The following is a 27,510-nucleotide window of genomic DNA, read 5'->3' as shown; positions in this document are numbered from 1 at the left end:
GCGCATGGGCTCCACAACATAATTCTTTGTAAGACTACCATCACCTAGGACTGCGTGACTGCGTTGGCAGAGTCGTTGCGCCCCGTCTTTGTGGGCATTTAATGCCTTGGCCCATTGAAGCCTTTATTAGGCTCCATGGCCGCTGTGCACTGTGTGGTACAGTGTGCAAACTAGGTCCATGTGCAGGACCTCGACAGTGGTGCCACGATGGGAGTCGCTGCTACGACTGTCCATCTCACCACGTACTTGCAGCGTGATACTCCAAGCTACCATCTGCCATGTACCGTGATTTTCGACGCAGTACTCCAAGCTGCCATCTGTCGAGATTTTTGGCGCCACCTATGCGCTGTCTACTAGCAATGCCTTTGATGGCTCGACTACCTATTCATATTGCACTATTAGCCATGTGACATAGAGCCAACATATGAATCCACAAGGTAAGTTGTTGTCAATCCAGTTTTCCTCCACGTCGTGAAATATTAGGGAGACTAGGTGGTATTTATAGAGGTTTTGACCCTATAAATAAGGGGTCGCCCATGCAATGAAGGGCCATTTGTCTTTTCAAATTCCTTATGCCTAAAAAATAAGGGTCATTTGTCAATTTCAAATATCCCACTCTTCTCGGGCAAACATTTCTATTCTTAATCAATAAGCAAAGGTCCATTATATGTTATTGACCAAATGACAAGTGAAAACTGTATAGAAGTTGAGCTTGGATAAGTCCTGGCAAGCATCACTTTTATTGAAGAGGAGAGTCTGCGTACCTGCCACGATCCAACAAGCAAAATAGTAAGAACCAGTTTTAACTTTAGTTGAAAGATAGGTGTCATAAACACCCCTCCCTTATTATCGGAGTCACAATTAAATCAACACTTATCAAGCTTAATGTAAAAACAAATTTGTTTGGATAGAGAAATGAGTTTGGAGGTTATAGAGAAGAAAATATTGAAACTTATTAGAACCGTGGGCAAGTAAGAAGAGTGTGGAAGGGAGCGGTGTATGGAAGAAGTGTGGAAGAGGAACATTGATGCTAGAAGGTATAGTTTTAAACAACCAAGCCATATTGCGTTAAAAATAAAGGGGAAAATAATACAAATTAATAGAAAGAAAAAGGGGAAAAAGGGTGGGGACTTAATGTAAAAAAAGGAAGGAAAGGGGGTAATTAATGTTAAAGATGTGGAGGGGAATTGAACTAATGAAGATGAAAGTGTAATTGTATGGGTAATTGAGAAGAAAAGAATTCAAATAAAAGGGGGGGGCGGGGGGGGGTTAGAAGAGGATAATATAAAAATAAATCATCTAAGTAAAGGTAAGCCAGACATAATGTTTTAAAGAGAGGGGGGTAAATATAAATAATTAAGGGGGTTTTTAAGGGAAGCGGGGGGGAGGAATTAGATATAAGTATAATGAGAGGGGGGGAATTTAGACATAAAATTAGACAAGGAAGAGGGAGGGGGTGGGTGAAGGCGAATAATAGAGGAAAAAATTAAGAGGTAAAGACCAAAGAGGGGCGAGAATCCGGGATGTGGATTAAGAAGAGGAGGGGGTGGGGGTTTGCAATTAAAAAAAGATGAAGAACCTATAAATAATAAATGACACCGTGGAAGACCACGAGATTGGAGGAGGGGAATGCAGTCTCGCTGATTGTGCACGAAAGGTGCATGTAATGATGGCACCGCAACCAAGGTGGAAAAGGTTGACCATTGCAGTATTGTAAGGGACAAAGGAGGAGTGTTCAATGGTAGGGGGAGAGGGGGAGAGAATGGTGTGGAGGGGCTCGAGGAGTTTGTGGAGCAACGCAGTCGAGGAGGCAAAAAATTGTTGCAGGTGAAGCATGTACAGGGACAAGTGCGCAGCTAGTGCGTCGGGCATAAGTAGCAGGCTAGAGAGGCAGGTGAGGTAGTACAAGGAGGAGGGGGCTATATAAATAGCCAGAGTGTGAGTAGTCGAGGTCCCGGGCATCGAGCGCTGGAAACAAGGAACGCAGAAGTCGAGGAATTGGCGCACACATGGCGATGAGATTTTAAGGGGAGGTTGAGTAACCAAGGGGTTAAAAAAGGGGGTTTGAGTAATCAAGCAAGGTTAAGTAAAAAGAGGGAAAGAAATAGTGTTTTACTAGTAAAAAATTAGATTAAGAAAAACCAGACAAATAAGAGCATAAAAATTTTCCTTTTTTTAAAGAGAACTTAAAAAGAAAATTAAAGAATAACGTTTTAGTGAGGTAATAATAGTAGAATACGCAATAGTAAGAGGTAAAGTAAATAAAGGAAATAATAATAATAAATAGGGAGGAAGTTTTACATTAGAACTAGGAAAAAAGCGAGTATAAATTAGGTTAGGGAGATACGTGAAGAGAAGACCAACAAATAGGGAACATTAGAAAATAATTAGGAGAAATAGGAAATTATGAAAAATAAGAAAAAATATCGACATATAAAAGAAAATTATAAAAAAATAAGGAAGAATAGAAAAATTTAGGAGAAAGTTATAAAAAATTAAGGAAAATTAAGGAGAAAGTGCGGAGCTAGAGTAGGGAAAAGAGAGGGGATAGGTTGGAAAAGGGAGGGAAAATTAGGTAAAAGAGGAGGAATGAGAGTAGAGAGAGTGGGGGGGGCGAACTTTTTTTTTGAGAGAGGGAGGGGGGAAGGTAAAAAAAAGTTTTTTCAAATGAAAGAAAAGTAATTTGCAAGGACAAAAGAGAGAATGAGAACATTTAGTGGAAAGCAAAGGAGAAAGTGAGGAAAAATTAGGTGTAGTAGGGATAAATTAGGAAAATAAGAAACAAAAATAAAAAAGAAAATAGTGTGTGTGTGTGTGTGTGGGAAGGGGGGGGAGGCCGTGCGTGCGTGGGTTTTGTGTGTCTATTTGGGGAGGCAAGGGGTGCGTACATATACATGTATAGGTCCCACTTGAGCTCTGGCAAGGTGCTGAAATCTCTTGTCTAAGAAGATGCCACCAAACGAAACCAAGTCATCATAAAGGTTAATACACAAAGAACCATAAAAAGACTTAGTAATTCGTGCAAAACTTTGGGGGAAGAAGAGGAAGCCCACTCCAATCGATTGGAGAGAATATATTTGGGAAGATGTGACCAACAAACAAGAAGCAATTATATCTATAGCAATGCCAACATTGTTATAAACGACTACAATGATGACATTGCATACGAAACACAACGTTGCAAATCAACATTCTTAGTTTGAAAGCATAGAGTCCCAATGCCACCCACCTTTTGTGGACATCAAAATCATAGAAAAACATTTTTTACAACTACCACAATTTCATTGAGTTGTGGTAAATCTGTTTCCTCTCTCCTAAAATTATGACCGTACAAGCTATGCCATATCTTGGTAAATTGTGTGACAAATAGAATTTGGACTTGATTATTGGACTTCTAATAATGCTATAATATTTAGAGGTTGTCATATATGTATTCATACAGTTTGAACATCCACTAGATACCTTAAAAGATTGTTGCAAATTTTTGCCTCCAAAAAGTTGTGATAACATCGACTTTGAGAGTGGATTAGTCTCCAAAGAATCTAATCAATTTGAATGGAATTGTCTAAGACCACATTTGCCAACAACAAGTGACTAGGGTGCTTTCAACCCAGCATTAAGTGCAAGCCAAATGGAAGACTGCATGTAGCTTACGCTAGCAATAAAGCCACTATTTTACTAACACAGTTGTATCATTAAAAGCTCCAAAACAAAGTCTTCTAATGTACAATTCCAATCACCAAGGACAACAAAAAGAAAGTATAATTTATACAAACCATGAACATTTCCTATCAACACACGTTAAATTCCATGAGTACCACTTGAGGCCACAAAATGTCCATCCACATCACCATTCAATATGACAATAACCAGCCCCAATGGACTCTCCTTGTTTGCCCAAACACGCAACAAGAAAGTTGAAAGTCAATCTAACAACATGGCACATAAAGAAGGCAAGAAGCTCTTACATTATGGCCATGTTGCTCACCCTTACAAAGGCATCACAGAAAAGTACTCAAAAGTTGATAGACCAAATCCCTGGTTTTCCCCAAGAACTTAGAACTGAGACCACGTTCATAATGGCAAGCTTCATGTTTTCTTCTTGTCAATAGGGAATTTTTCTGTTGGACTGGCAGGATAACTGATGTTATCAATTGCCTTATATCTGTTAGTTTCTGGAGTGCCGAGTTCATTCTCTGACAATGTTGTTTCTTCTTAATAACAAGTATCATTTTTCATGTGTACAATTTCAGTAGAGACTGCACTACTTAACGAAAAAATGTAAGCCCACCCATCCCATATTTTTCCAAAGAGTATAAAAAGTAATTTGTACTTTCCACCCCTCCTCTTTTTTCTCCGAAAACCTATAGAACAAAACATCTGCAAAGAAAATTGCACTCTTGATGAAAAATGGCCTAAAAACAGACCCCCTCTATACCTACCTACACACAAAAGAGAGCTCAATCACCTTACCAGAATTCTGACAACCAAAAATTCAATCGCATATGCCACCACAAAGAACACTGCATGCCATTTTCTGAAGAATTTGACAATGTAATTCTTTCGTTCAAAATTTAGAGAATGTTATTTTCAGTGAGTACAAAAACGTCCATTGAAGTAAGACTTATTGTTTGCCTGTAATGGAGGTTCGAATATAGCACTTAAAGTAAACATATAACACTCATAATCGAATTTGTACCATCAATGGACCAGCAATTCAAAAGAAAATAAGCTGTTCACCTCTAAAGAGATTTCAGGTACACTGCTGAAAATGAACATTTAACATGCATAGTTGACATTTGTACCATCAAAGTGGTTTTCTACTCATATGAGCAATCTCGCATGTCATCAAACTTCAAAAGAGAATTTGCTTATAAAATAGAGAATGAGACAAATTATACTGCAGTACACTTCAGAGCTCCATTCCAACCAAAAAGGCCATGGCCAGTTGACTCCCTTATTGCCATGCGTACCAAAATCAGACATTTAGCACCGCACTCAGCCAGTCACTGCAGGCACAAGTGAGAAGAGTCATACACCCACAATGAATGCAAACCAGCCTAGGCACATTTAACTGAACTCTCAAGCTATTTGTCAAACAAGTTTTTCTGCCAAACATGAACAGAAAAGCAATAAAGGGCACAGACCCGCTGCTCATTATGTTGGACCTGATACTGTAAAGGTTACTGCTGCTCATTAGGTAGGCTGCCAAATCCTATACCAACAGAAAAACATACAACCTGGCTCTTGCAAAGCACGAACATCCCACTTCTGTGGTATTTTGTGCAATATTCCAAGGTCCTTAGTTGCAAATATTGCAAGAGTGGTGGTTTGTTGCAGACAATATCAGATAGTATCTAGAATATCAGTCTGTGAGTCAATAGGCAATCTGTGCCTCCTGGCCCTAACAATCTAGTCATTTCTTATGTTAGGTCACCTCCATCTGTAGCTCTGCAATTCATTCGTCTCTAGACTGCACCTTAATTCAGCAGCATGTTGTGCGTCAAAGACTGGGGAAAAGTGCTTCGAGCAACAACCACGAGCTGGAAACTCATTCTAGGGAAGGGCAGAGCAACTCAGCCAGAAGAGAGCTCTCCAAGGAGGAAGGAGAGAAAGAGAAAGAAACTCACACCACACTAGGGCCAGAAATCAGGGCTGCAACCCAACCCCCACCTCACCCACCCACCCACGCCCCGCCCCCGCACCCCACCCCCCACGGCCTGCCCTTTCAAAGAATTTTATTTACAGCTAAAGAATAGCATGTTACAAATTTTGGCTCACACGGGGGCAAGAAATACTGGTGAAATCTTCTCTAGTCTACGGGCAGGCTCCTAAATATATGGGAATAGAAAGCCAGCTCTTGCTAATTTTGGCTTTCCTATGACAAGCTGAGCTTTTGGCCAAAGTAGGCCAACTTTACCAAAAGCAGATGCTTTTTATTGGGCCCTTCATCTTTTGTAGGCCCTCCTTTTGAGCTGGTCTCCCATGCATGTGTGCTTTTCCCCTTCAAAATGTGGATCTATTTAGCACTTTCCAAGCTCATCACACACAAATAAACACAATTCCAACACTTTTAACCCATTAGTGGTGAGCCAATACATGCATTCTTCTGACTAGTTCTAATCCTCAATGGGTGTCCCCACTAAGCACGAAAGTTAAAAGAAACCATAGAAAAGAAACTATCTCTAGTTGATTGGAGTCAAAGAATTAAATAATTCTATTTATTTCTTGGGATAAACACAATTTTGTGGCATCCTTCAGCTTTTGATCAGTTGTTCCCAATTGAAAAGCCTCCTTATACAATTGCAAAAATCTGTGGATTGAGAACAATGCTTCATCCACCCACTTTCCATCCAATGCCAAATAATTATTAACATGGTATCTGCAGGTGATCTTGCCTTGGGTCCCTTTCTTTTCTATGCGACACACAATTTTCTCACGTTGGAGGCTCTCCTTCATCTCTTCCACCTCAGGTGGCTCTTCCAGAACCGATTATGAAGGCCCAAGACCTTGGTACTTCTTTAGAAGACTCACATGGAAAGCATTGTGAATCTCACAGTGCTCGGGCAACTCTAATCGATATGCAACTTCAGAGCCATGCTTTCTCTTCAGAGCCTTGCCTTCTTTGCCATTCATCTTCTAGAGCCTTGCTTTTTCAAACTTAAGTAAAACCCAATATTTTTCCTAGAGATTCATTTCTCTTCTATGCTCCCTCTTATGCTTGTCACCAGATGCCGTCCGAGCCTAAGCAAAAGCTGTTTCCAGGTCTCTAACATAGTGGTCAGCTGCAAATATCACATCCTTAGTCGTCAGGATAGGTGGCAAAATGACCTTCCCATAGACCAATTCGAATGGGCTTTCCGGTGGAGCTATGAGTAGTGATGTTGTAAGAAAACTCCAGTAAGGAAGATACTTTTTCCATTCTGATCTTGTCAGCCACATAGCATTTTAGAATATCTAACACTATGGAATTAGCAATTTCACTTTGACCGTCCTGTCTTGGGGTGAAAAGAAGATGAAAAATCCAACATTATCCCGATATTATCAAATAATGCTCTCCAAAATAAGCTGATCATCCTGGGATCTTGCTCACTTACTATGGACTTGGGCATCCCATGATGCTTGAAAATTTGTGCCAGAAATACTATTGCCCTATGGTCTGCTTTAACGGTTTTTCTGAAAGGTATAAGGTGTGCTTGCTTGCTAAATCTGTCTATAGTTGTCCATATTCCATCAATTCCATGCTTTGATCTAGGGAGGTCAAAGATAAAATCCATGGCTATGCTTTCCATGGAGCCTGGAGTGCTGGCAGAGGTATCAAGAGTCCTAGAGTCTTCTGACTATCATACTTCACCTTCTGTCACAAACTTATGGATATCCTTTCGCTTACCTGGCCACGAGAAATATCTTTCTATTGCTTGAATACTTGAAGTGACCCGCGTGAGGAGGTGTGTGTGACTCTTCCATGAATTTCATCCGCATCTCTAGGGTGACACATAAATGGACATGTTTCATTAGATATTCTTCCCTGAGAGAATGTTGGCTGGATGATAGGCTTTCTTGTATGTTCTTCATGACTTCCCTCAAATTCAGGTCATGTACATATTGCTTTTTCATGTCTTCCAAGTTCTTATGTTAAGAAATTGTGACATTATTTCAATTGAGGCCTTCTTGATAAGGCATCTGCCACTATATTCTGTGCTCTTGAATTTGTCCATCAAAAAATACCCGAGTCTTTGATTATCTGTCTTGACCATGAAATCAGCTCGTTATCTCTGGATCAAAAAATACCTGAGGCTTTGACTACCTCTCTTGACCATGAAATCAGTTCCCAAAAGATAATGTTTCCGTATGGTAAAAGCATGGATGACAGCCAATAACTCTTTCTCAGATACCTGCACATGCCTTTCAGCATCACATAATCGCCGGCTTTCATAAGCCACCACATGACCATCTTGCTATAAAACAGCTCCAACACCATGTACATCAAAAGGCTTATGTCAGTCTAGAATAATAAGAATTGGTTCAATGGTGGACTTTTCTTTATGTGAGGGAAAGAGGGGAGTGGAACAGTAGGAGAGCGTGACACAAGGAGTGTGGGTGTGTAAGAATGTCATGAGCCACACCACAAACTCAAAGGTTTTATTAGGATTAGGTATTCACCCTATGACTGTCTTAGGACAGTCATAGCAGTCGTAACATTTAAAGGGTGGCAATGTGCCTTTACCCCAACAACCTCCCACCTAAAGGCCAATGTGCCTAAAGGGGAGAAAAGAATAAAAATTACAGCAATATACAGTTACTCTATACAAGACCATAAAATAAGAATGGTCTCATCCTAATCCCATGATGCGGCGACAATGTGCAAACCGCTCTGTAGGCAAGCTCTTAGTGAGCAAATCTGCAGGATTATCATCAGTGTGTACCTTCACAAGCTCAAGCTGCTGGTCCTCCAGTACCTCCCTGATAAAATGATATTTCAAATCTATGTGCTTGGTCTTCTTATGAAAGACCGGATTCTTTGCCAACATGATAGCACTCTGACTATCACAATGCAAAACTGGTATATCTCCTATAATGCCCAAATCTCCCACCAGCCGAGTAAGCCATATTGCTTCCTTGCAAGCCTCAGTGGCTGCAATATATTCAACTTCAGTGGTTGACAGTGCAATGCATTTCTGCAAACGAGACACCCATGATATAGAACCTCCTGCAAATGTGAAAATATAACCGGTAGTAGACTTCCGGTTATCTGCATTCCCTGCATAGTCTGAATCTGTAAAACCATGCACCAATGCATCCTGCCTACCATAGCATATGCACAAGTCTTTGGTACCCTTGAGATACCTCAAAACCCCTTTCACTGTGCCGCTTGCCTGGATTTGCCATATACCTGCTGATGACTCCCACCGCAAAAGCAATATCCGGACGAGTGGCAACCATGGCATACATCAAAGATCCAACTGCAGATGCATACGGAACCTTGGCCATCTCAGCCTTATCATCATCTGATCTGGGGCTGTCCTTACTGCTGAGTTTTAAATGAGGAGGCAACGGGGTACTAATAGACTTCCCCCCCTCCATTTTAAACCTCTGCAGTACTTTGTCAATGTACTCCTTCTGTGACAGAAACAAAAGTCCCTTGGACCTGTCACGAATAATCAGCATACCAAGAATATGGTTTGCATCACCCAAGTCTTTCATGTCAAAAGACTTATGCAGTTGCTTCTTCAAAGCACTAATCTCCTGCTGAGATTTGCTGGCAATCAGCATGTCATCCACATATAGAATGAGTAGCATCAAACTGCCATCCTTTGCCCGTTTGGTGTACAAGCAGTGATCGGTTTCACACCTATGATACCCTTGGGACTGCATGAAGGCATCAAACTTCTTGTACCATTCTCTTGGCGCCTGCTTGAGTCCATACAAGCTCCTCTTGAGCTTACACACAAGCTGCTCTTTCCCTTTAACAGCATATCCCTCTGGCTGACTCATGTAGATCTCATCATGGAGATCTCCGTGAAGAAAAGCAGTCTTCACATCCATCTGACATAAATCCATGTCCTCATGAGCAACAAGAGCTAACACTGCTCTCAAAGTAGTCATCTTGACTACAGGGGAAAAGATCTCATCAAAGTCAATGCCCTTCTCCTGCTTAAATCCCTTGGCAACCAATCTGGCCTTATACCTCGGTAAAGCATTTGAATCCACTTTGACTTTGTAAACCCCCTTGCATGGCAAAACCTTTCTGCCTGCAGGTAGCTGCACCAAGTCCCATGTATCATTATGAAGTAAGGAGTCCATTTCTGACTGCATGGCTTTCTCCCACTTCCTTTTCTCTGTTCTTCCCATACCTTCCCTGAAGCTGGAAGGCTCACCACAATCTGTCAGCATGATAAAATCAACCACATTATTGGCTCCTGGAACAAACCTGTCAGGAGGCCGTTGTACACGGGTGCTCCTCCTAACAAAATGCTCCGTATTAGGCTGCTGTCTAGCCTGTTCGTCATGCATGACGGGTGGCTGTACCACCATATTTGGCTGTCCTACAGCGCCATTTGCTGGCATATCCAGTGGTGCATCATTGGCAAAATTGTCTGGCTGATTTTCAGCCTGTATACCCTCTTGAACAGGGTTATTTACAGCAGCCTGCTGCTGCATATTAATGGGCATTCTTTGCTGTCCGACATCATCATAAACAACCCTCCTGTATTCCACAGGTTGCACGGGTTCTTTGTGTACACTATCCTCTTTAAAGATGACGTAATTGCTGCATATAATCTTCCGTTTAACAGGATCCCATAACCTGTACCCCATTTCACCTTCGTCACCGTAACCCATGAAGATGCATCTGAAAGACTTTGGCTCCAGTTTGGTGCGCAGTTCTTTGCGTACATGAGCAAAGCACTCGCAGCCAAACAAACGTAAGTGCTTGTATGAAGGTGGTTTGCCAGACCACACCTCCTCTGGCACTTTCAGCTCCAAAGCCTTGTTCGGCGACCTGTTAATTAGGTGAACTGCTGTTTGCACGGCTTCTGCCCAAAAGCCATGGGGCAATGCAGCATAAGACAACATACATCGAACTTTCTCCTGAATAGTTCGATTCATCCGCTCACTCACACCATTTTGAGATGCATTATGAGGGGCTGTGAGTTCCTGTTTAATGCCCTTAGCTTCGCATAACTGTACAAAAGCATGTGACACATACTCACCCCCATTATCGGATCTGAGGCATTTCAGCCTGCATCCTGTCCGATTCTCAACCTGAGCGACAAACTTCTTGAAAGCATCTAAGGCATCGCTCTTATGCTTCAAGAAATAGACCCACACTTTGTGTGTGGCATCATCAATAAAAGTAATGAAATACTTTGCACCCCCTAGTGATAGCTGTGGCATCTCACACAAATCAGTGTGCACTAGATCAAGCGGTGCTCTATTCTGGGGAGTTCTCCTCTTATCAGGAGTCATAGAATGCTTGCCAAATATGCAATGATCACAAGTAGGCAAATCTGAAAATGAAAGAGACGGCAGATAACCCAAACGTGACAGTTCTTGCATTCCTTTAACGGACATGTGTCCCAACCGGCTATGCCACAATGAAACCTTCGGCAGCTCGGTTATGGCAACAACATGATTACCTACACTGGAAACATAAAGAGGGTACAAGGTATCACTCTTATAACCCTCAGCCACTACAACCTGGCCATCAGTAATCACCCATTTGGAATCCCCAAATGTGGTGTGGTAACCACTGTCATCCAACAGGCCAGTGCTAATCAGATTTTTCTTGATTTGCAGCACATGGCGAACACCATCAAGCATAAATATGCGTCCGTCAGGGAATACTATCTGTATACTGCCAATCCCTGCAATCTGACATGCATAGTTGTTCCCAAGGTGAACAACTCCATGAGTACCTGTGTAGGAAGTAAACCACTCCCTATGAGGCGTAACATGAAAAGAAGCACCTGAATCCACGAGCTAGGTGTGCATGTCATGGCCATCAACAACCAATGTATGTACAGCAGAAGAACATAATACATCATGTCTGTCACTGTCACTGTCCTCTGCTGCAACATTCACTGCATCAGTGTCATCTCCCTTGGCCTTGCCTTTGCCTTTGCTTCCACTGCCTGCATCCTTTGCCTCAGCCTTCTTGGCTTTCTGATCCCGTATAAACTTGAAGCACTTAGACTTCACGTGTCCCTTCTTGCCACAGTAAAAGCATTCAATATCCTTTTTGCCACAGGACTGACTGCGGGATTTGGACTTGCCAGTAGACCTCCCCTTCTGCTGAGTCCTACCTCTATCTTGTACCTGCAAAGCATTGGAAGACTTGCTGCCCATATTGTTCTTCCTGCTCATCTCCTCCATAAGGAGAGAGCTCTCCACATCAGCATACATAAGAGTGACATTTGAATTTGACAGGGTGGTCTTGAAAGTGTCCCAACTCTCAGGGAGTGTACACAACAAGAAAGTAGCCTTGAACTCCTCGTCCAAGTTCAAACCCTGTGCAATAAGCTGAGTAAAGATGGCATTGAACTCACTCAAGTGTGAGGTCATAGCTGTATCTTCCTTCATGCGAAGGTCGACAAGCTTCTTCAACCAATAAACCTTACTGGCTGAACTCTTTTGGGCATACAACTCTTCTAGCCTCTGCCATAGGCCATAAGAGGTCTTTTCTGCCTGAACATTGAACACAAGAGAATCAGTGAGAGTAAGCATGATAGCCGCCCTTGCGGACAAATCAAGCTCCTCCCACTCATCATCTGCCATCCCAGATGGCTTGACACCCTTCAACCTTATGGGCTTAGAAATCTTCTTTAGCAGAAGTACATTCAAACACTGTTCTGCCCATAATGCATAATTGTGTGCCCCTTCCAATTTCTTTATGTTCAGTATTGAGGATTCACTTCCCCCTGATGCCATATCAGACAAGGAAAGTGCCTGACTCCCTGTAAGTCAAAAATATGACTAAATAAAATTCTGATTTCTCAGAAAACCTGCTCTATCAAGAGCCAGGAGCACTCACAATAGTGCTGTTTTTTTACTGTCAAAAAATCATGCAGCAAAACAGAAAATTTTCCCTCCAGTCACTGTACCTTCTGACACACTGTACCGTGCTCAAATAGGCATAAAACAGTAACTACAGAATGCTGCAGCTGTTCCACAAGTGCTTTACAAGTGCATCATCATCTGACGAAACACAAAACACTGCTGTCCTGGACACTTCTCCCACCTCAGATGAGGTATTGCACTGATTTTATATGCATAAACCACTTGGCATACACTGTTTTGTCCACTGAAAAAGGCTCCAAACACCTCAGCCTGCCACAAACCTGCAACAAAGTATGGGACAAATCCCAAGCAATCACCCTTCTGCCAAGGGGATAAAAGGCATCTGAAGTTCTCAAACAGTAATGTTGGAATACTGAAAGGAAAAAGTAGAGTGGACACAAAATCAGAATACTTGCATATAGAATGAAGAAGAAAGAGGTCCTTAAGTAGGCACCTCATACAAGGTCACTGACATCACTGATGACCTCAAAGCTCCTCAATCATCTCCTCAATCTGCTCCTAGATTCACTCAATCATCCTATGTGGCTTTTCCACCACCTAACTGTGCTTGTGGGCACCTAACTGTGCTCTAGCACTCACACATAGAAACATAAGGTGTGCCTGAGGCATACACCTTGAGATATCCCAACAAACCCCCCCTCAAGGAGATGCCTCAGGCTATGTCAAGGATACATCTAGTCTCATAGTTTCTCATGCCATCTCATGGTGGTCAAGGATAAATCTATGGCTAGGTTCTCATGCTAGCAAGGGTTTCCTTGGGTGTAAGGTAAACAAAAAGGGATACAAAAAGACCTTCCAATGGTTATCTCCCCTGCATGTACATGCACACAATGTCTGCAGGAGGTACCATGGAACAAAACATACACATGGCCTACATCATAAGGTGACCAGAGGTGTTTACAAAACACACAAAACACAATAGTTTATTTTCATTCATTTTGGAGGACTATCCAGGCTGAGTACCTTGACATTAAAAGAGTGATCTGGAGCATACATAGAGATGAGTTTAAAATGCATAATCTTCATGGGATGCCTCATCTTGTGGAGGCAAAATATCCATGTCAAGGCAAGGTCTTACCACATGGGCAGTGTCTAGTGCCTTATAAGATGGTACTATGATAGAACAAGTGGATCTGAAAGTCATATCCTTCATGAGAACAATTATCTTGTCATCTCCATAGTTGTGTAGAGAAGCATATCTTAGGTGTCTGACCTTCATCTTTTTCTTGTACTTGGAGTCAAATAAAAATGCCATGAGAGTGTAGATCTCTGTATTTGCTTCCTTTTTGGCAACCATTGTTTTGGCAATCTTCAATAAGGAAGTCAGGTTGGCATTTTCATCCTTTGTAGCATAACAAGACATTGCTTTATGTTTTGGCTTTTCACATATTTGGCATAAGCAAGCCATGAGAGGCTCTAACCCAAGTATTGGGTAGTGTCTTCTCTCTTACAGGGCTTAGAATAACAACTGAAATGCTTCAAAATATAAGCATTTAATGTAGCAAATAGTAGTGACTAGATTTCAAACAATGATGCTTCCTTTTACATGCTTCATAGAAGTGGATGAAATGAACACTTTCCAATCACAACCAGGTCTAGCAAATCAAAGCAAAACTGAAGCAACACTTGTAATGAAGTTATTGAAAACTTCAAAAGACCAGAAATGCTAGAGTAGCATTTTATGTAGCATCATCTTCAAAACTTGTCCAAAACTGTCAAAACTGAAAAGCTGAACTTGGAGGGCTTGTAGCTCACTCTTCAAAGCAAGGAAAAGAGGGCTTTCTGAAGCAAAAGAAAGCTCATATACCAGAGAAGGTCCAGCACAGAGGTTGGACGAAATGGTGCGCACTTTTGCCCGGGAGAGTTGCTACAGGCTGAAACTGAGTTTTGACGATTTCTCCCTCGTTACTGAACCAAATGACTTGAAAAATGGCTCAAAATCTTCGTCTTGAGGTCGCCCATCTACTCCTAAGAGGGCTCAGGCAATGGCGGAGTATGCAGGGAGTATTGAGCAACAGAAGAAATTCGCTGTATGGAGAATGGCAGCCACCACAGACGTTTTTTTTTCAATTGCTTGCAGGTGGAAGTTCGCCCATACTAGAGGAGTTTCCAGCTCAGAGGGTTTGGGCAATGGCTGTTTGTAGATGGAGAACCAAGCTCTCAAAGATTTTGGGAAGAAAGAGGAAAATGGAGAAGAAGAAGATGAAGAAGAAGATGATGATGTGGCAGAAATGGGCTCAAGGGGGATCAAAGGGCTCTGATACCATGTTGGAATACTGAAAGGAAAAAGTAGAGTGGACACAAAATCAGAATACTTGCATATAGAATGAAGAAGAAAGAGGTCCTTAAGTAGGCACCTCATACAAGGTCACTGACATCACTGATGACCTCAAAGCTCCTCAATCATCTCCTCAATCTGCTCCTAGATTCACTCAATCATCCTATGTGGCTTTTCCACCACCTAACTGTGCTTGTGGGCACCTAACTGTGCCTCTAGCACTCACACATAGAAACATAAGGTGTGCCTGAGGCATACACCTTGAGATATCCCAACAAGTAACTCAAGTGCTCACAAGCAAAATCTGGGCAAAAGACCCTTGATTTGACACCTGTACCAAGTGAAAAACACCTCAACACTGAGGTAGCATACAAAATACAGTTCTCTGGCACAATCACCTGAAAATGTAATGCATAAACTGCCTGTGTGCACAGTAGCAACACAGATCCCAACGTACAAACACCGAAAAGAAAGTCTTTTGAGCACTATCAACGATGGACAGTTAGGGACCGAGTAAACTCGATGCGCCCTGGCCAAGCGTGGCTCAACTGAGATTTTCTAAGTGCCGTACACAAAATGTGACCTGCAAAGAAATGTCACTGATACATTGCGAAAAACGAGACCAATGTGGGCACCCTGGCTCCACACTGCCCCAAGGCATACACTGCATTCACTGTCAGGCAAAAGCCCTATGAAATTGTCACCCAAAAACTGAGATTTGCACTCAGCAAAAGCATAAAAGCCCTCTGCAAAATCAAGGCATATGATCTCCCGTCAAAAACTGTGCAAACAACCACACACTGTGGCCCCGGTCACCTCCTAGCAAGAGGGACAATGAGAGTACTTGTTGTACCTAAAAAAACAGTTTTCCTCGGGAAATGTATAAACAGCCTTGTTGTACTTTGTACCTGCGCGTACTTGCATGTACCACGCAAAAGAGCAGAGTGCTCTTCACTCTTTTCCTTCTTCCCCAAAAAAAAATTTATGTGCCTGCTGTACCTGCAAGTACCTGCTGTGCCTGCACAGAGTACCTGCTGTACCCTGTACTTGCGAGAGCACGGATCCCCCAAAAAAAAATGTCGAAATTCTCAAAAAAAAAGGCACTCGAACCTTGGCTGAGGGTACAGCCGGTACGGCTGTACCTGTACGTGCACGGCTGTTCACAGCTTGCTGATGGAGGTCGGCTGCCTGTGTGCAGCCGGCTGCTGCTGGTCACACGACCCGGCAGCTAACAGCTGCACGGCCGGCTGCCTGTCGTGGCTGGTCGCGGTCGCGACTGGCTGGTCGGCTGCTGCCTTGCAGCCGGTCGGCTAGCTGCAGCCGCTGGCTGCGGCCGCCGGTTGCTGGTAGCAGCTAGCAACAGCTAGCTGCTGCTGCAGCTATGGCTGCATGCGCACCTGCTGCGCGCGGCTGCGCCCTGCTTGCTGCTGCCCTGCTGCGCCCTGCTTGCTTGCTGCTGCTCCCTGAAGCACACCGCGTGCTGCCTGCTGACAGAGGGCACGAGGCCCGAGGGGAGAGGGAGGGGTAGACCGGAGTGAGAGGGAGAGGGTGGCTCTGATACCACTTGTGAGGGAAAGAGGGGAGTGGAACAGTAGGAGAGCGTGACACAAGGAGTGTGGGTGTGTAAGAATGTCATGAGCCACACCACAAACTCAAAGGTTTTATTAGGATTAGGTATTCACCCTATGACTGTCTTAGGACAGTCATAGCAGTCGTAACATTTAAAGGGTGGCAATGTGCCTTTACCCCAACACTTTAAGAGTGTTGAAAGCTGTCCTTTGTCATTCTCCCCATCTGAAGATGGCACGCATCCCATGACTGACCGCATTGAGGGTAGTGAAACCAGCCTCTAATCACTCAGAGGGCAGTGAAACTAAACCTTTAATCACTTCAGCACTTATTTACAGCTCACAAAGCATATATCACAACCATTAACCATTGCATGATCACCATTTGACATTTACCCATTTGTTCACAAACAAAACCACTGAAAAAGGGATGCAGGCTAGAATGCCCCTGCTCAACAGACATAGACAAGTGCACCCGATTGGCCCCAAACACCGTGGCGCCCCTTTTGGTATTTCTTTATATTTCACAGTGAAATGATTACAAGTTGCATCTGGGAGACCTTCCCTGCAACTCAGCACGCAGCCCCAATTCACTAAGCCTTCGCAAGGCTTTCAAGCATAGAACACCATCACATAAGTGCACTTAACCCATAGGCTCAATCCAAAGGCATTCTCTTTTCCGAGTGCAATTCCATTGGCTGTCCAGATGCAATCACACTGCACCCCAGCTGCACTCTCTTTAAGTGGCTTCCAGATGGCATTCACAAAGCCTTTCAAAGCTCCAAAATAAAATCAGCAAAGTACCCAACCAAAGAATGACTCATGTAGCACTCCCTGGGCACCTGTGAGGCAGCACACGAGGCCAATCAATAGCTTATGGCAAAAAGAAATTGGAGCAGCAAAATCACAACTCACCAAGCCCTAAAAACTCGAACCAAGTCCTCAATCGCCAAGAGGACATAGTAGCCAATCCTCAATTGCATTCTCAGCCAAAGAGGAGTGCAAAGGCATGAAGAAAGAGCATTTACAAGAGCCGACCAGCAAGAATTCCACTGAAAAATGCGAAAAGAAGCACTTCTATCGCGAAGAAGAGGAGTTCTTGGGCTCAAAAGAAGCGTGCTTCAGAGAGGAATGCATTGAGAAGGTTTTGGAGAAGATAATGTTTCAGCATCACATAATCGCCGGAAAGTCCTCCAAAACTGAGAAAAACCAGTCAACCAGCGCATGGGACCACTCGAAATTCAACAGAAAGCTGTAGCTTTGCAAGAGGAGAGGCCCAGGAGGCGGTAGAAGCAAAAAGGTCTAGAAAAAGCCACTTTTGCAAATTCGACCAGCAAAAGAAGTGCTCAGCTCTGCCCGTTCTACCAAACGCATGCAGGGAAAAGCATATCACTACGAAGGGAAGGGAGAGTGGAAGCCATCGGGCCAAACGGAAGTTGAGGAATCCAAACGGGTGAGGAGTTATGAAGAAAAACGGAATTCAGCTGAAGGAGGCGGTCCAGGAATGGCAAAGGGGCATGTAGAAGGCACTAGAGCCACCTGGAACTCTAGGGGGGCCACTGAAGGTACATGGCCCTCTAGGGGGCCCATTAAAAATGCCACATCATCATTTCCTAACAACCACTCTTTTAATTCCTTGGAATGCCTTTGGGCCTAGGGATTAATTACGCTTATGTGCTGGGCACCATGCCGCGTTTAATTACACATTATTAAGCCCACGCTTGGACTTTTAAAACCAAAGTTGTCACGGTCTTGTAGTACATTAAAGTACTTAGAATTTCACGCCCCCATGACAGGTAGATAGAGCATTTCCCGGGGCAGCCCACTCTTGGGTTGCGGCTTCTTAGTGAGATGGCTGCAATATCTGCAAAGTGCCAGATGAATCTCCAATATTAGGAGAAAAACTTCTTACTTCATGTACCATTTTGAGCTCAGGCCATCCTTGGATGGCAATGACTTTAGCAGAATTCATTTGCACGCCTTCCTTAGAAATCGAAGGCCCTAGATAATGAATCTTATTGAGAAACAATTCACCTTTCTTCCCATTAACATAGAGCCTGTATTATACTTCTTGGAACGCAACAGCTAAGCTCACAATGCTCATGAATAAAGATTTAGAGAGGGAATCAGGATTCCCTCATAATGGCAGCTCAACAAGATTTGTATTAATTCACAAGGGAGGGGACAGCAAGGTGGGGGAAAACTACAATGGTAAGCAGCCTAATGGCACGGCACCATCATGAGCAAAAAATCAGCCGATGGACAAACACACAAGGAATCCCATACGGGGTTCTACCCCAAGAACTCAACAATCGATCATTCAATCGCTATAAGAGCGGCAATGGATGGAGCCAAGAATAAGAAACGGGCTGTCTACTGCTGCTTTGTAGACTTCAAGAAAGCTTTCGACACAGTTCCAAGTAAAATCCTATTGGAGAGAATAGAAAAGCTCCAAGTCCCCTGAGTACTCAGAAAGGCCACATTCTGACTATACGAGAGAGTGCAGGGCAAGCTAGTGCAGCCATTAGTAGATGGGTCATGCTCCAAGATAAAGGTCAATAACTAGCAATATAGGGATCAAGCAAGGCTGTCCCCTCTCACCAACTATCTTTGGTCTTTTCATTGATGAGCTGGCACAGATTGGATGAAGAGTACACAGCAGAGAAGGAATCCGGGTTGGGGGATACACCCTATTGTAGCTCATTTACACATATGAATTAGTCTTCTTCACAAAAAACAAGAGAGACATGCAAGCACACCTAGATGCACTAGGCAAATTCTGCAGCCACCCAGGTGAACATTGCCAAGACCAAAGTAATGGTAATCGGAACTCAAAATAAATAGATGGACTTTAGATTCTTTGGCCGCAATTACCACGTACAAATACCTAGGTTGGAATTTGAAGATAATTACCAGTGGAATCCATACGTGGAAAGGAGAATAATGGGAGGTTTGAAAGCTCTATACGGCTTCCAAAACAAGTGCAAGACGGCACGGCTATGTAACTGGAAATAATAAAGTTCCTATCCACCATGCTTCTGCACACTGTGATCCTTTATAAATGCCAACTTGGGCACCCGAGCTCCCTAGAGCTTATTAGAGAAGAATAGAAGCATTACATAAACGCTTTCTCGTAGAAGAACTAGGAGCTAAAGTACAGACACCCTATCCAGATACACACGACAGACACCCTATCTGGATACACAGACAGCCCTTCAGCAATCACACAACTGTGATTATGTCCTTCACCACCGATTTGCTAGTACACACATTTGCAAATACACTCCTTGAAGTAGGTTGGTTTCCACTTCAGCAAATCGTGCATAAATTATACTAGACAACCCCCGCATGGCTATGCAAACTTGTTTCAAGCCAATCACTACCCTTCATAGGTTCACACAGTTCAATGATCACTATCCCTCAAAGGTTCACCTAGTTTAACAAACAGTCCTCTCTAGCTATCAAACTATCCAACACAAGGCTCAATCACTCCCCCTTTGGGCTCTGCACGCACAATTACCACGAATTCACCAACTGCACCTAGCTCCATGAATCGAGCCAATTTCTACCTGAACACATGACAAAATTTTGTGAAAGCATATACCTTTGTAAGACTAGAATATATCCAATCATACAAATTTTGATTTTGTGTAGTTCTTAAGTCCAAAAAACTACACAAAAAACGAAAGAGAAGAAAAAAAGGTAACAAAAACTTTTTAAAAAACAAAAGGAAGACATACTTAGCAAGCAAAGCAAAATTATGTCGTCATCAGCGCCCAATCATAAGCAGCTATACTGGGTTTCTAAAGACCCACGGAGTCTCTTGGGCAAACCTAGTGCTTACTAAATACATCCAATAAACAAAAGAGAAAGAAAACAAGAAAGGAAGAAGGTGACTAAGCAAAAATAAACAAGCAAAACAAGAAACAAAATCTTCCAAAAAACAAGAATAAAAACTCTCTCTCTCTCTCTCTCTCTCTCTCTCTCTCTCTCTCTCTATATATATATATATATATATATATATATATTAAAACATAAAAAACTAAATGAACTGCTTCCTACAAAGATGCAAAACATGCATACTCCAATCAAACTTTCTTTCGAAACTAGAAGAAAAAAGGGCTATTCAGCTCCCTGCTCTTTGTTTTCAGCTTATGTTCAATCATTCTAAACATGATACACCATAGATAAAAAGACTTCATATCTAAGATTGTGCATACTTTTTTCATTATTTTTCTTGGATTATACCTCTTGTGTATTAGTAAAGTGATCAAATTACTACATTGAGTCATGAAAGACTCCTTAGTTGTACAAAGGCGAGAAAATCCATGTAATTGGGAAGAAATGACTCCATATTTTTCCAAATCAGAAATGTTTGAGTCAATGTGAGGCATTTTTATAATGTGTAAATCACTATATTCAGGTTGTTCATGTTTATCATATATATCAACCTCGAATCCTACGGAAGATTAAGAAAGTCTAAGATCTAAGAAAACACAAGAATCCCCTCTTGAAGTGCAATTCAGTTCACAAGATTTGTGAGGATAGATTCCTTCTCAAAAAGCATGAATGTCTTTGTACATAGAGTCTTGAAAGTCAAGAACATTTGGTACAAATAAATCATCTATAAAACGCCTAACTTGGCTAAGCTTATGTAAAATGATGGGACAGGTATTGATAGAAATAAGACGTTGCATAAACTCAAATTTAAGTGAAAAGATAATTCATGAGGACAGATTCCTTCTCCAAAAGCATGAGTGTCTTTGTACATAAAGTCTTGAAAGTCAAGAACATCTGGTACAAATAAATCATCTATAAAACGCCTAACTTGGCTAAGCTTATGTAAAATGATAGGGCAGGTATTGATAGAAATAAGACGTTGCATAAACTCAAATTCATAAGTGAAAAGATAAAAGTTTGCTATAAATACAGCACAATTAGTGCCCATGGGGATTCCTATAATTTGTTGAAACAAAGAATCACCTACTGTGATGTAAAGATTATCTAAAAGAAAATCTATCCAAGAGCAAACATCTTCAACACTTACTACCTTTGTGTATCTTTTCTTTTTAGAATCGATGTCATGATCTTTATTATTTAGCCACAAAAAGTCACAACATAAAGCTGTTTTCTCAACTTTTAGCACTTTGCATCTATCTTTGTCAAATCTCAACATCTTTAATATATACCTGTCATCCACACTTGCATGATTCTTCGTGTTTGAGGAGCTGTAGAGTACCATCTATGATCTAACCCTAAACTCAGTTCAAAATAAAGCAGCAAAACAATAAGATAATGAGCAAGCAATTCACCTCCCAACCACCCCCAAGCACGTGGGCTAGATATCAGACTCCCACAAGCCCATGCCTATAGCTGAACCCGTTCGCAAGCAACCTTCTATAGATGGCAGAAGACTAAGCCCTCGTTCCAAACCAAACCATCTAGTGGTGTGTGCACACTGAAGGAACTCACAATAGCCTTGGCGGCTCTTATATAGAAGAGAATCTCGCTTTATGAAAAGTGTCCTTGACTGAATATAGCTAGCTGGCACTTTGCTACTGCCCATGTGCTCTCGACCATGTTAGCCTCCTAATCTGCTGGATTAAGTCTACTAATCCCAGGATTAGCATCCAGATACATAACAAAAAGCTTGGGATAGAAGCGGAGTGTTTCACATGTGCACAAACTCATTCCGTGCCACCGCAATGTACTACGATTGTCAGTTAAGTATGGGAGTAGATGCTGCAAACCACCACAAAGGTCTGCCATCAATTTCTAAGCCATACACATTTAACTATAGTTGTGAAAGCTGCCCTGTACTAAGCTTCAAAAGATGAAGTTGCCACACTGGATTGTTTCTTGCTCAACCATGCAATGCATGAACGGCCAATAAAGAAACAATCTCCACTAGTGAATATCTAGCATCATCATCATTAGCCCAATCTGAATCACTAAAAGCGTGCAAGTCAGAGTCACCTCCTCTAGCATAGAACAGACCAAAAGACTAAGTACTTTGCAAATATCTGAAAACACGCTTTATAGCACACCAATGCTTTGTCTTTGGGCTGTGCATTCAGCTGCTCAATTGGGACACATTGACGGATATTGGGAAGATTGATTTCAATTGCACTTGGGACTGCTGAAACTTGCTGCCGTCTGGAAGGGCTAGAGGCTGCACCAAGGCTGGAGAGGAAGGCTGAATGTTGGAGGAACTGAGTGAGGAATTAGGGCTGCAACTTCCCATTTAAATAGGGGCTGGATGGTCCTGATTTGGCCGACCTCACCAGCCCAAATCAGCCGACCAGCCAATCGGCCGGTTGGCTGGCTGCTTGGGCTATAAATGCCAGCCCAAAGGCTGCATAGGGAGGGGCAAAGGGCAGCCAAGATAAGGCGTCTTCCCCAGCCCTTTTCCCTTTGCTTGGAGCTGCCTCAGGGGGCCATTCTAGGACTGCTACCTTGGGTGCTCCTGTGCCTTCTTCCTTAAGCCAGCCCTTGGGGGACCTTCTCAGCTCCTACCCTAGGCTAAGACCTAGACCTAACTAAACCCTAAGATGGAAACACTAAGCCTGCTGTTCTCTAGTGGGTACCAATGGACATGGACTCGTCCTATGGCTTAAGAGATTGACCTACGTAACTCATGCTTGACTGCCGGATCTACTAGCACTTGTCGATCTTGAAACTCTTGGATGAGAGCAATCATGGCCTGCCCCAAAGGAGGAGCTGGCTGCCCTGCATTTAGTTGGCAGCGGATATACACAAGCGCATACACCATGCCTTTGTGAACAGCGTGAGCTGCTTGGATGTGGGAAATCAAAGGAATATAGGAATACTTTTGTCTCGGCTCAAGTAGTCCTTCAACATAGTGAAGGAATCCTGGCGCCAATCGGGCACAAGTGAGTAATCTCGGAACCACTAGATTCCCAATATCATGTCACATCCTAATAACTGTGTGAGGATGAAGTCTAGCTGAAAAGAGGCCTTCTACACTGTGAAAGAAAAATTTACGGCCTTGTGTGTGATCAAAATTTGTAGCCCGGGTGTGAACCCTTCCACCGCAGATGAGGGCCTTCTTATGCTCATCGAGCATGCCCTCCTTACCTTCGAAAACCACCGATGGGATGGCGTTGAAAGCAGGCAGAACCGCATTAGTAGCTGAAGCTGTGGGGCTCGAAGAGCAACCGCAAAGGCGATAATAGAAACCGGCACTTTTGCCACCTTTTTGGCCAACCACTTTGGGCAATCTTTCTTTCCAAGACCTGCAATATGATGACAATGGAAACAACGATGCTCTGCATGGTAACGCTTCTGCTCGTCGAGTTGTAGATAGCCTCCAAGAGGCTACCCACTTTAGCTTTTTCATCCAAAGTCATCTTTGGCTTAGACTCATCCTGACCAGACGACTACTAATTGTCTTTCTTTTGGAACTGATTGTCCTTTGCTGAGGGCCTTTACCTGTTGGGGTTGAAGACTATTGCGGGGCTTTGGCTCCTAGCTGGACCTGCTTAGACTTTCCCCCATTTCAGCATCTTCTCTTGATTCTGAGCCAGGGTAAGCGCACCCTCATAGGTGAACGGGTCGAAATTAGAAATAGGAAAACGAATGTTAGAGTCCAACCCTCTAATAAATTGCTTTAACTTGTTGGTCTCGAACGTGCCTAATTGAGGTGCCATTGTAATAACCTTATTGCTTAGGTCAACACTGACCGACCGTATGGGATAGATATGACGGAAGTGCAACCACCCAACTATTTTACAGTTTGTTTACCAGTTTGTTGCTCACATTCGTTAGCAAGAATTCAAGACGAACAAGACAAAGTCCACCTAGCAGCCCCTCATCTGACTGGTGTGAGGCGGTTAGGTGGTGACAGTATTAGGCCAGTAGTTATACTGACCCAACCACACATGTCATGAGTTTCAAATGGGATACATTTGTATCTGATCTCAAAGCTCGATTTCTACGGCCTTAGTATATGCTGAATCTCGAAGACGAGTTTACTCGTGAAGTTCGGTGTGGACCGGGTGAGCAAAGTAACCTTGGCTTATGTCGAAGCTGGTGTGGATGCGGGAGGCGTTGCAGTCTACATATTGCCTAACATCTGTTTGTGCTAGAGTAACATGGCACTTGGCCATCTCGTCATGTCTAAGTGCCTCCTCATGTTTGCACTCCTCACGCATCAAAAAGAGCAATTTTTCAAAATCTGAGATTCCCTTGCTTTCTTCTGGTTTTTCTCCCTCTTGCTTTTTTTTTCTTCAAGCCGTTTCTTTGTCTCCTCCAACTGTCTTCTTTTTTCTTCCAGTTGCCATGAATTTTCTTCTAGCTTGGACAAGGAGTCGTCGATTATGTTATATGAGATTCTCTAACATTTCTTGAGTGTTGGGCGAAAGCGTACTTTCTTTGTCTTCTTTAGAGTCGAACTCCTACTCCTTTTCTCTCCTCTGCTAGTCCATGATGTTTCCTTTCCAGATCTCAGCACAACCATGTACTCTCGGTAGTTAAGCTGGATTACAGACCGAAGCTTTGATACCACTGTAACATACAACGGTTAATGATCGTGTAATCACAAACCTTATTGCGAGGCGTATGCTTATGCGCCACACACACACACAGTTAGGTTTAGAGAAATGGAGACAACACCAGATTGGGTCCCTATACCCACTAAGGGCCCCCTTCCCAAAATAGGGAAGAATTTGCTTTATACTTGGAAAACCTGTAAATACAAAGCACCCCTCGAGTGCACAAAGATACGACTTTGAGGATGACACAACACATTGAGCGTTGACCCAGGAATGCTTGAGAAACAGGCCAGCCACGACCAAGGCCCAATGCTGCCCACACCGTCAATGTAGACGGAAGTGCTATGTACCTCACTGATATACTTCGAGCTCTCTCCTCCTTTGATCCCCCATCCATGGTGTACTCTCTCCCTCACGCTCTTTCTACCCCCTTCCATCTTCTCTCCCTCTTCTCCTCTCCTTCACCATTCCATCTCGCTCTCACCCACAAAGTTCTGACCCTTCAAATATGTCGTGCTCCCTCTCCCTTAGAATGCGCTTCAAAGATTGACTCCCTGCCTGTCCAGTCTTTGCTCCTCCTCAGAACACAAATCAAGCATTCCTAAGTAACCTAAAACCATTTATCTCGCTAGTTTGTCAGTCTTGTATCAATGACCTCGTCAATTCGGTATCAGTCACTATGTCTCACGTGCACCGTAGGAAGAAAGAACATATTTTTGTGTTTTTTTTAATGGACGAAGAAAAATTTGGAAAAAGGATGGCATAATCGAATGAACTTAGGAAATATAAGAGACTATGGGACCAATCTGATCGAGCTTCATCACGTACCAGAATACTTGGAAGAGTTTAACTGCATGTCAAGAGAGTAAGCTGTCCCCCCCTCACTCAACTTTAACACTGAAAGAATGGCCTGCTAAAGATAGACCCTAGTCGATGTACATCGAATAATGGTTTTTGCATTCCGAATCACGAAGGAACAATAACCTGGCAGATTTCATCTCAAGGGAGGCCGTCGTAGGGGTCGTGGCGTCCTCGAACTTGGCTCATTTTAAGGTCCAAGAGATATTTGAAATTGTACTTGTCGGTGGTCCAGTATCCGTAAGGCTTGACGGGGTGAGCCCAACCCTGCTTCACTTGCTCGCATTTTTCCTTGACGGTAAGGATGTGTTCTCTGATCTTACGATCACGCTCTTCGTGATCCTCCATGTTTTGCCTGATTACATGCCCGAAAAACTCTTTGATGAACACGGGTAGCAACCCCATTGCCTCACAAACAGAGTAAAAGGAGACACAAATCAAAGAGAATGACAAAGAGACAAGCTTTGGTAGAATAATAGTTAACGGTCACTTAACCTTAATCCTTGAGTTGGCCTGCTGGTCAAACCGTGTGTATGTGTGTTGGAGGTGTATGTGGCTTCTACCACCGCCACGGACCTAGACCTAGTACCCCAGTCCCCGGGCAGCGATGCTTAGACATATGGACTACTTTGAGTGCAAAGCATTCTGAAGGTTGGGTGATTGGAGGGGATGGGGCCGCGGAGGGTGGGCGGGGTGTGGGGAGCGAAGGTAGGTAGCTAAATCCTTGAGCGGATGTTGCGGTAACCTCATGGTAGGGCCATGGCGGCACCGTCATTTGAGTCTTTAGCTTGTCGGTGCTCCTAGATATGGCCAAATAGGTGGGTGAGAGTTTTTTTCTTTATTGCCTTGATCCTGACATCATCATGGTATTAACCTTAATCCTTGACATCGTCATGGTATGCATCATCAATGCATGCTAAGAATGTTTATAGATTGTGCCCATCATTGAATGCATTTGGGCCATGTGCTTGACATGGGCAGGCAATCTTGCCCATCCATGATCTATGGGCATGTCATGTGTAAGAGGATTCCCACGTTAGGGGAATTTTGTGCGCTAGTTTTGCAGAAGGCAAAGAATATGAATTCTCCAAGAATTTCGCCCTCTCCATCGACTGCTGTAGAGAGGATCCTGTTAACATCGGGCACTTGGATAAAGGTAGCCATGAAAATAGGAGGGAGAGAGTCATGAGGAGATTCGAGCCAATTGGAGAGAATAGTCTTGCTACGACAAGCCTAAAATGATGGAACTTAATGCATTCACGTTCCCATGAGCAACATTTGATCCTCGGCGAACATCCTTCCATTTCGTTCATTGCCTCATGAGAATGTGTTCTAAACATCTTGAGCCTCATGGCATGCGAGGCACCATTGAGCTGGGCCTTTCATCTTTCATGCTATTGATCATCTTGTCCTCATAATTAAGCTCACTCTCAAGACTATTGAGTATATTGATAATGGAATACATAGTGGCTATATGAGCACTGAGCTAGGTATTTTTTAGTTCATAAAACTTCAACTTTAGAAATACCTCAGAATAGGTAGTATCCAATCTCACTCTTGGAGACTCATTTCTCTTCCGTGCTTACATGCACCTCTTTTATGTTTTTCTCTAGATGTTTCTATTGTTGTTCGAACCTAAGAAAAAATTGTTTCTAGGTCTCATACATATTGATCAGCTGAAAATATCCATTGAAGAAAAAAGTTTGGCCTTTGG

At 43.0% G+C, this 27,510-nt stretch overlaps 1 protein-coding gene across 2 annotated transcripts; it reads right to left on the bottom strand.

Annotated features, from left to right (window-relative positions):
- Nucleotides 1-4,612: 4,612 nt before the first annotated feature.
- On the bottom strand, nt 4,613-26,281 carry LOC147904697 (NADH-ubiquinone oxidoreductase). Of its 2 annotated transcripts, XR_015543293.1 has the most exons (3): nt 25,923-26,281; nt 4,806-5,009; nt 4,613-4,765 (listed from the first exon to the last, which is right to left on the bottom strand). XR_015543293.1 is itself a non-coding variant. In XM_087395309.1 (2 exons), the coding sequence occupies exon 1, from the start codon at nt 26,199-26,201 to the stop codon at nt 25,938-25,940; it is 264 nt and encodes an 87-aa protein (XP_087251435.1). In that variant the 5' UTR covers nt 26,202-26,281; the 3' UTR covers nt 4,613-5,009; nt 25,923-25,937. The 2 variants fall into 2 exon arrangements, 1 of the variants encoding a protein (XP_087251435.1); XM_087395309.1 differs by having other exon boundaries at nt 4,613-5,009.
- Nucleotides 26,282-27,510: the final 1,229 nt, after the last annotated feature.

Source organism: Dipteris shenzhenensis, chromosome 2, assembly GCF_047967505.1.
Source record: "Dipteris shenzhenensis isolate YYH24624 ecotype China chromosome 2, Dip_SZ_1.0, whole genome shotgun sequence".
NCBI lineage: Eukaryota > Viridiplantae > Streptophyta > Polypodiopsida > Gleicheniales > Dipteridaceae > Dipteris > Dipteris shenzhenensis.
The sequence above is the reverse complement of the archived record's forward strand: the minus strand, read 5'-3'. Positions and strand labels throughout refer to the sequence as shown.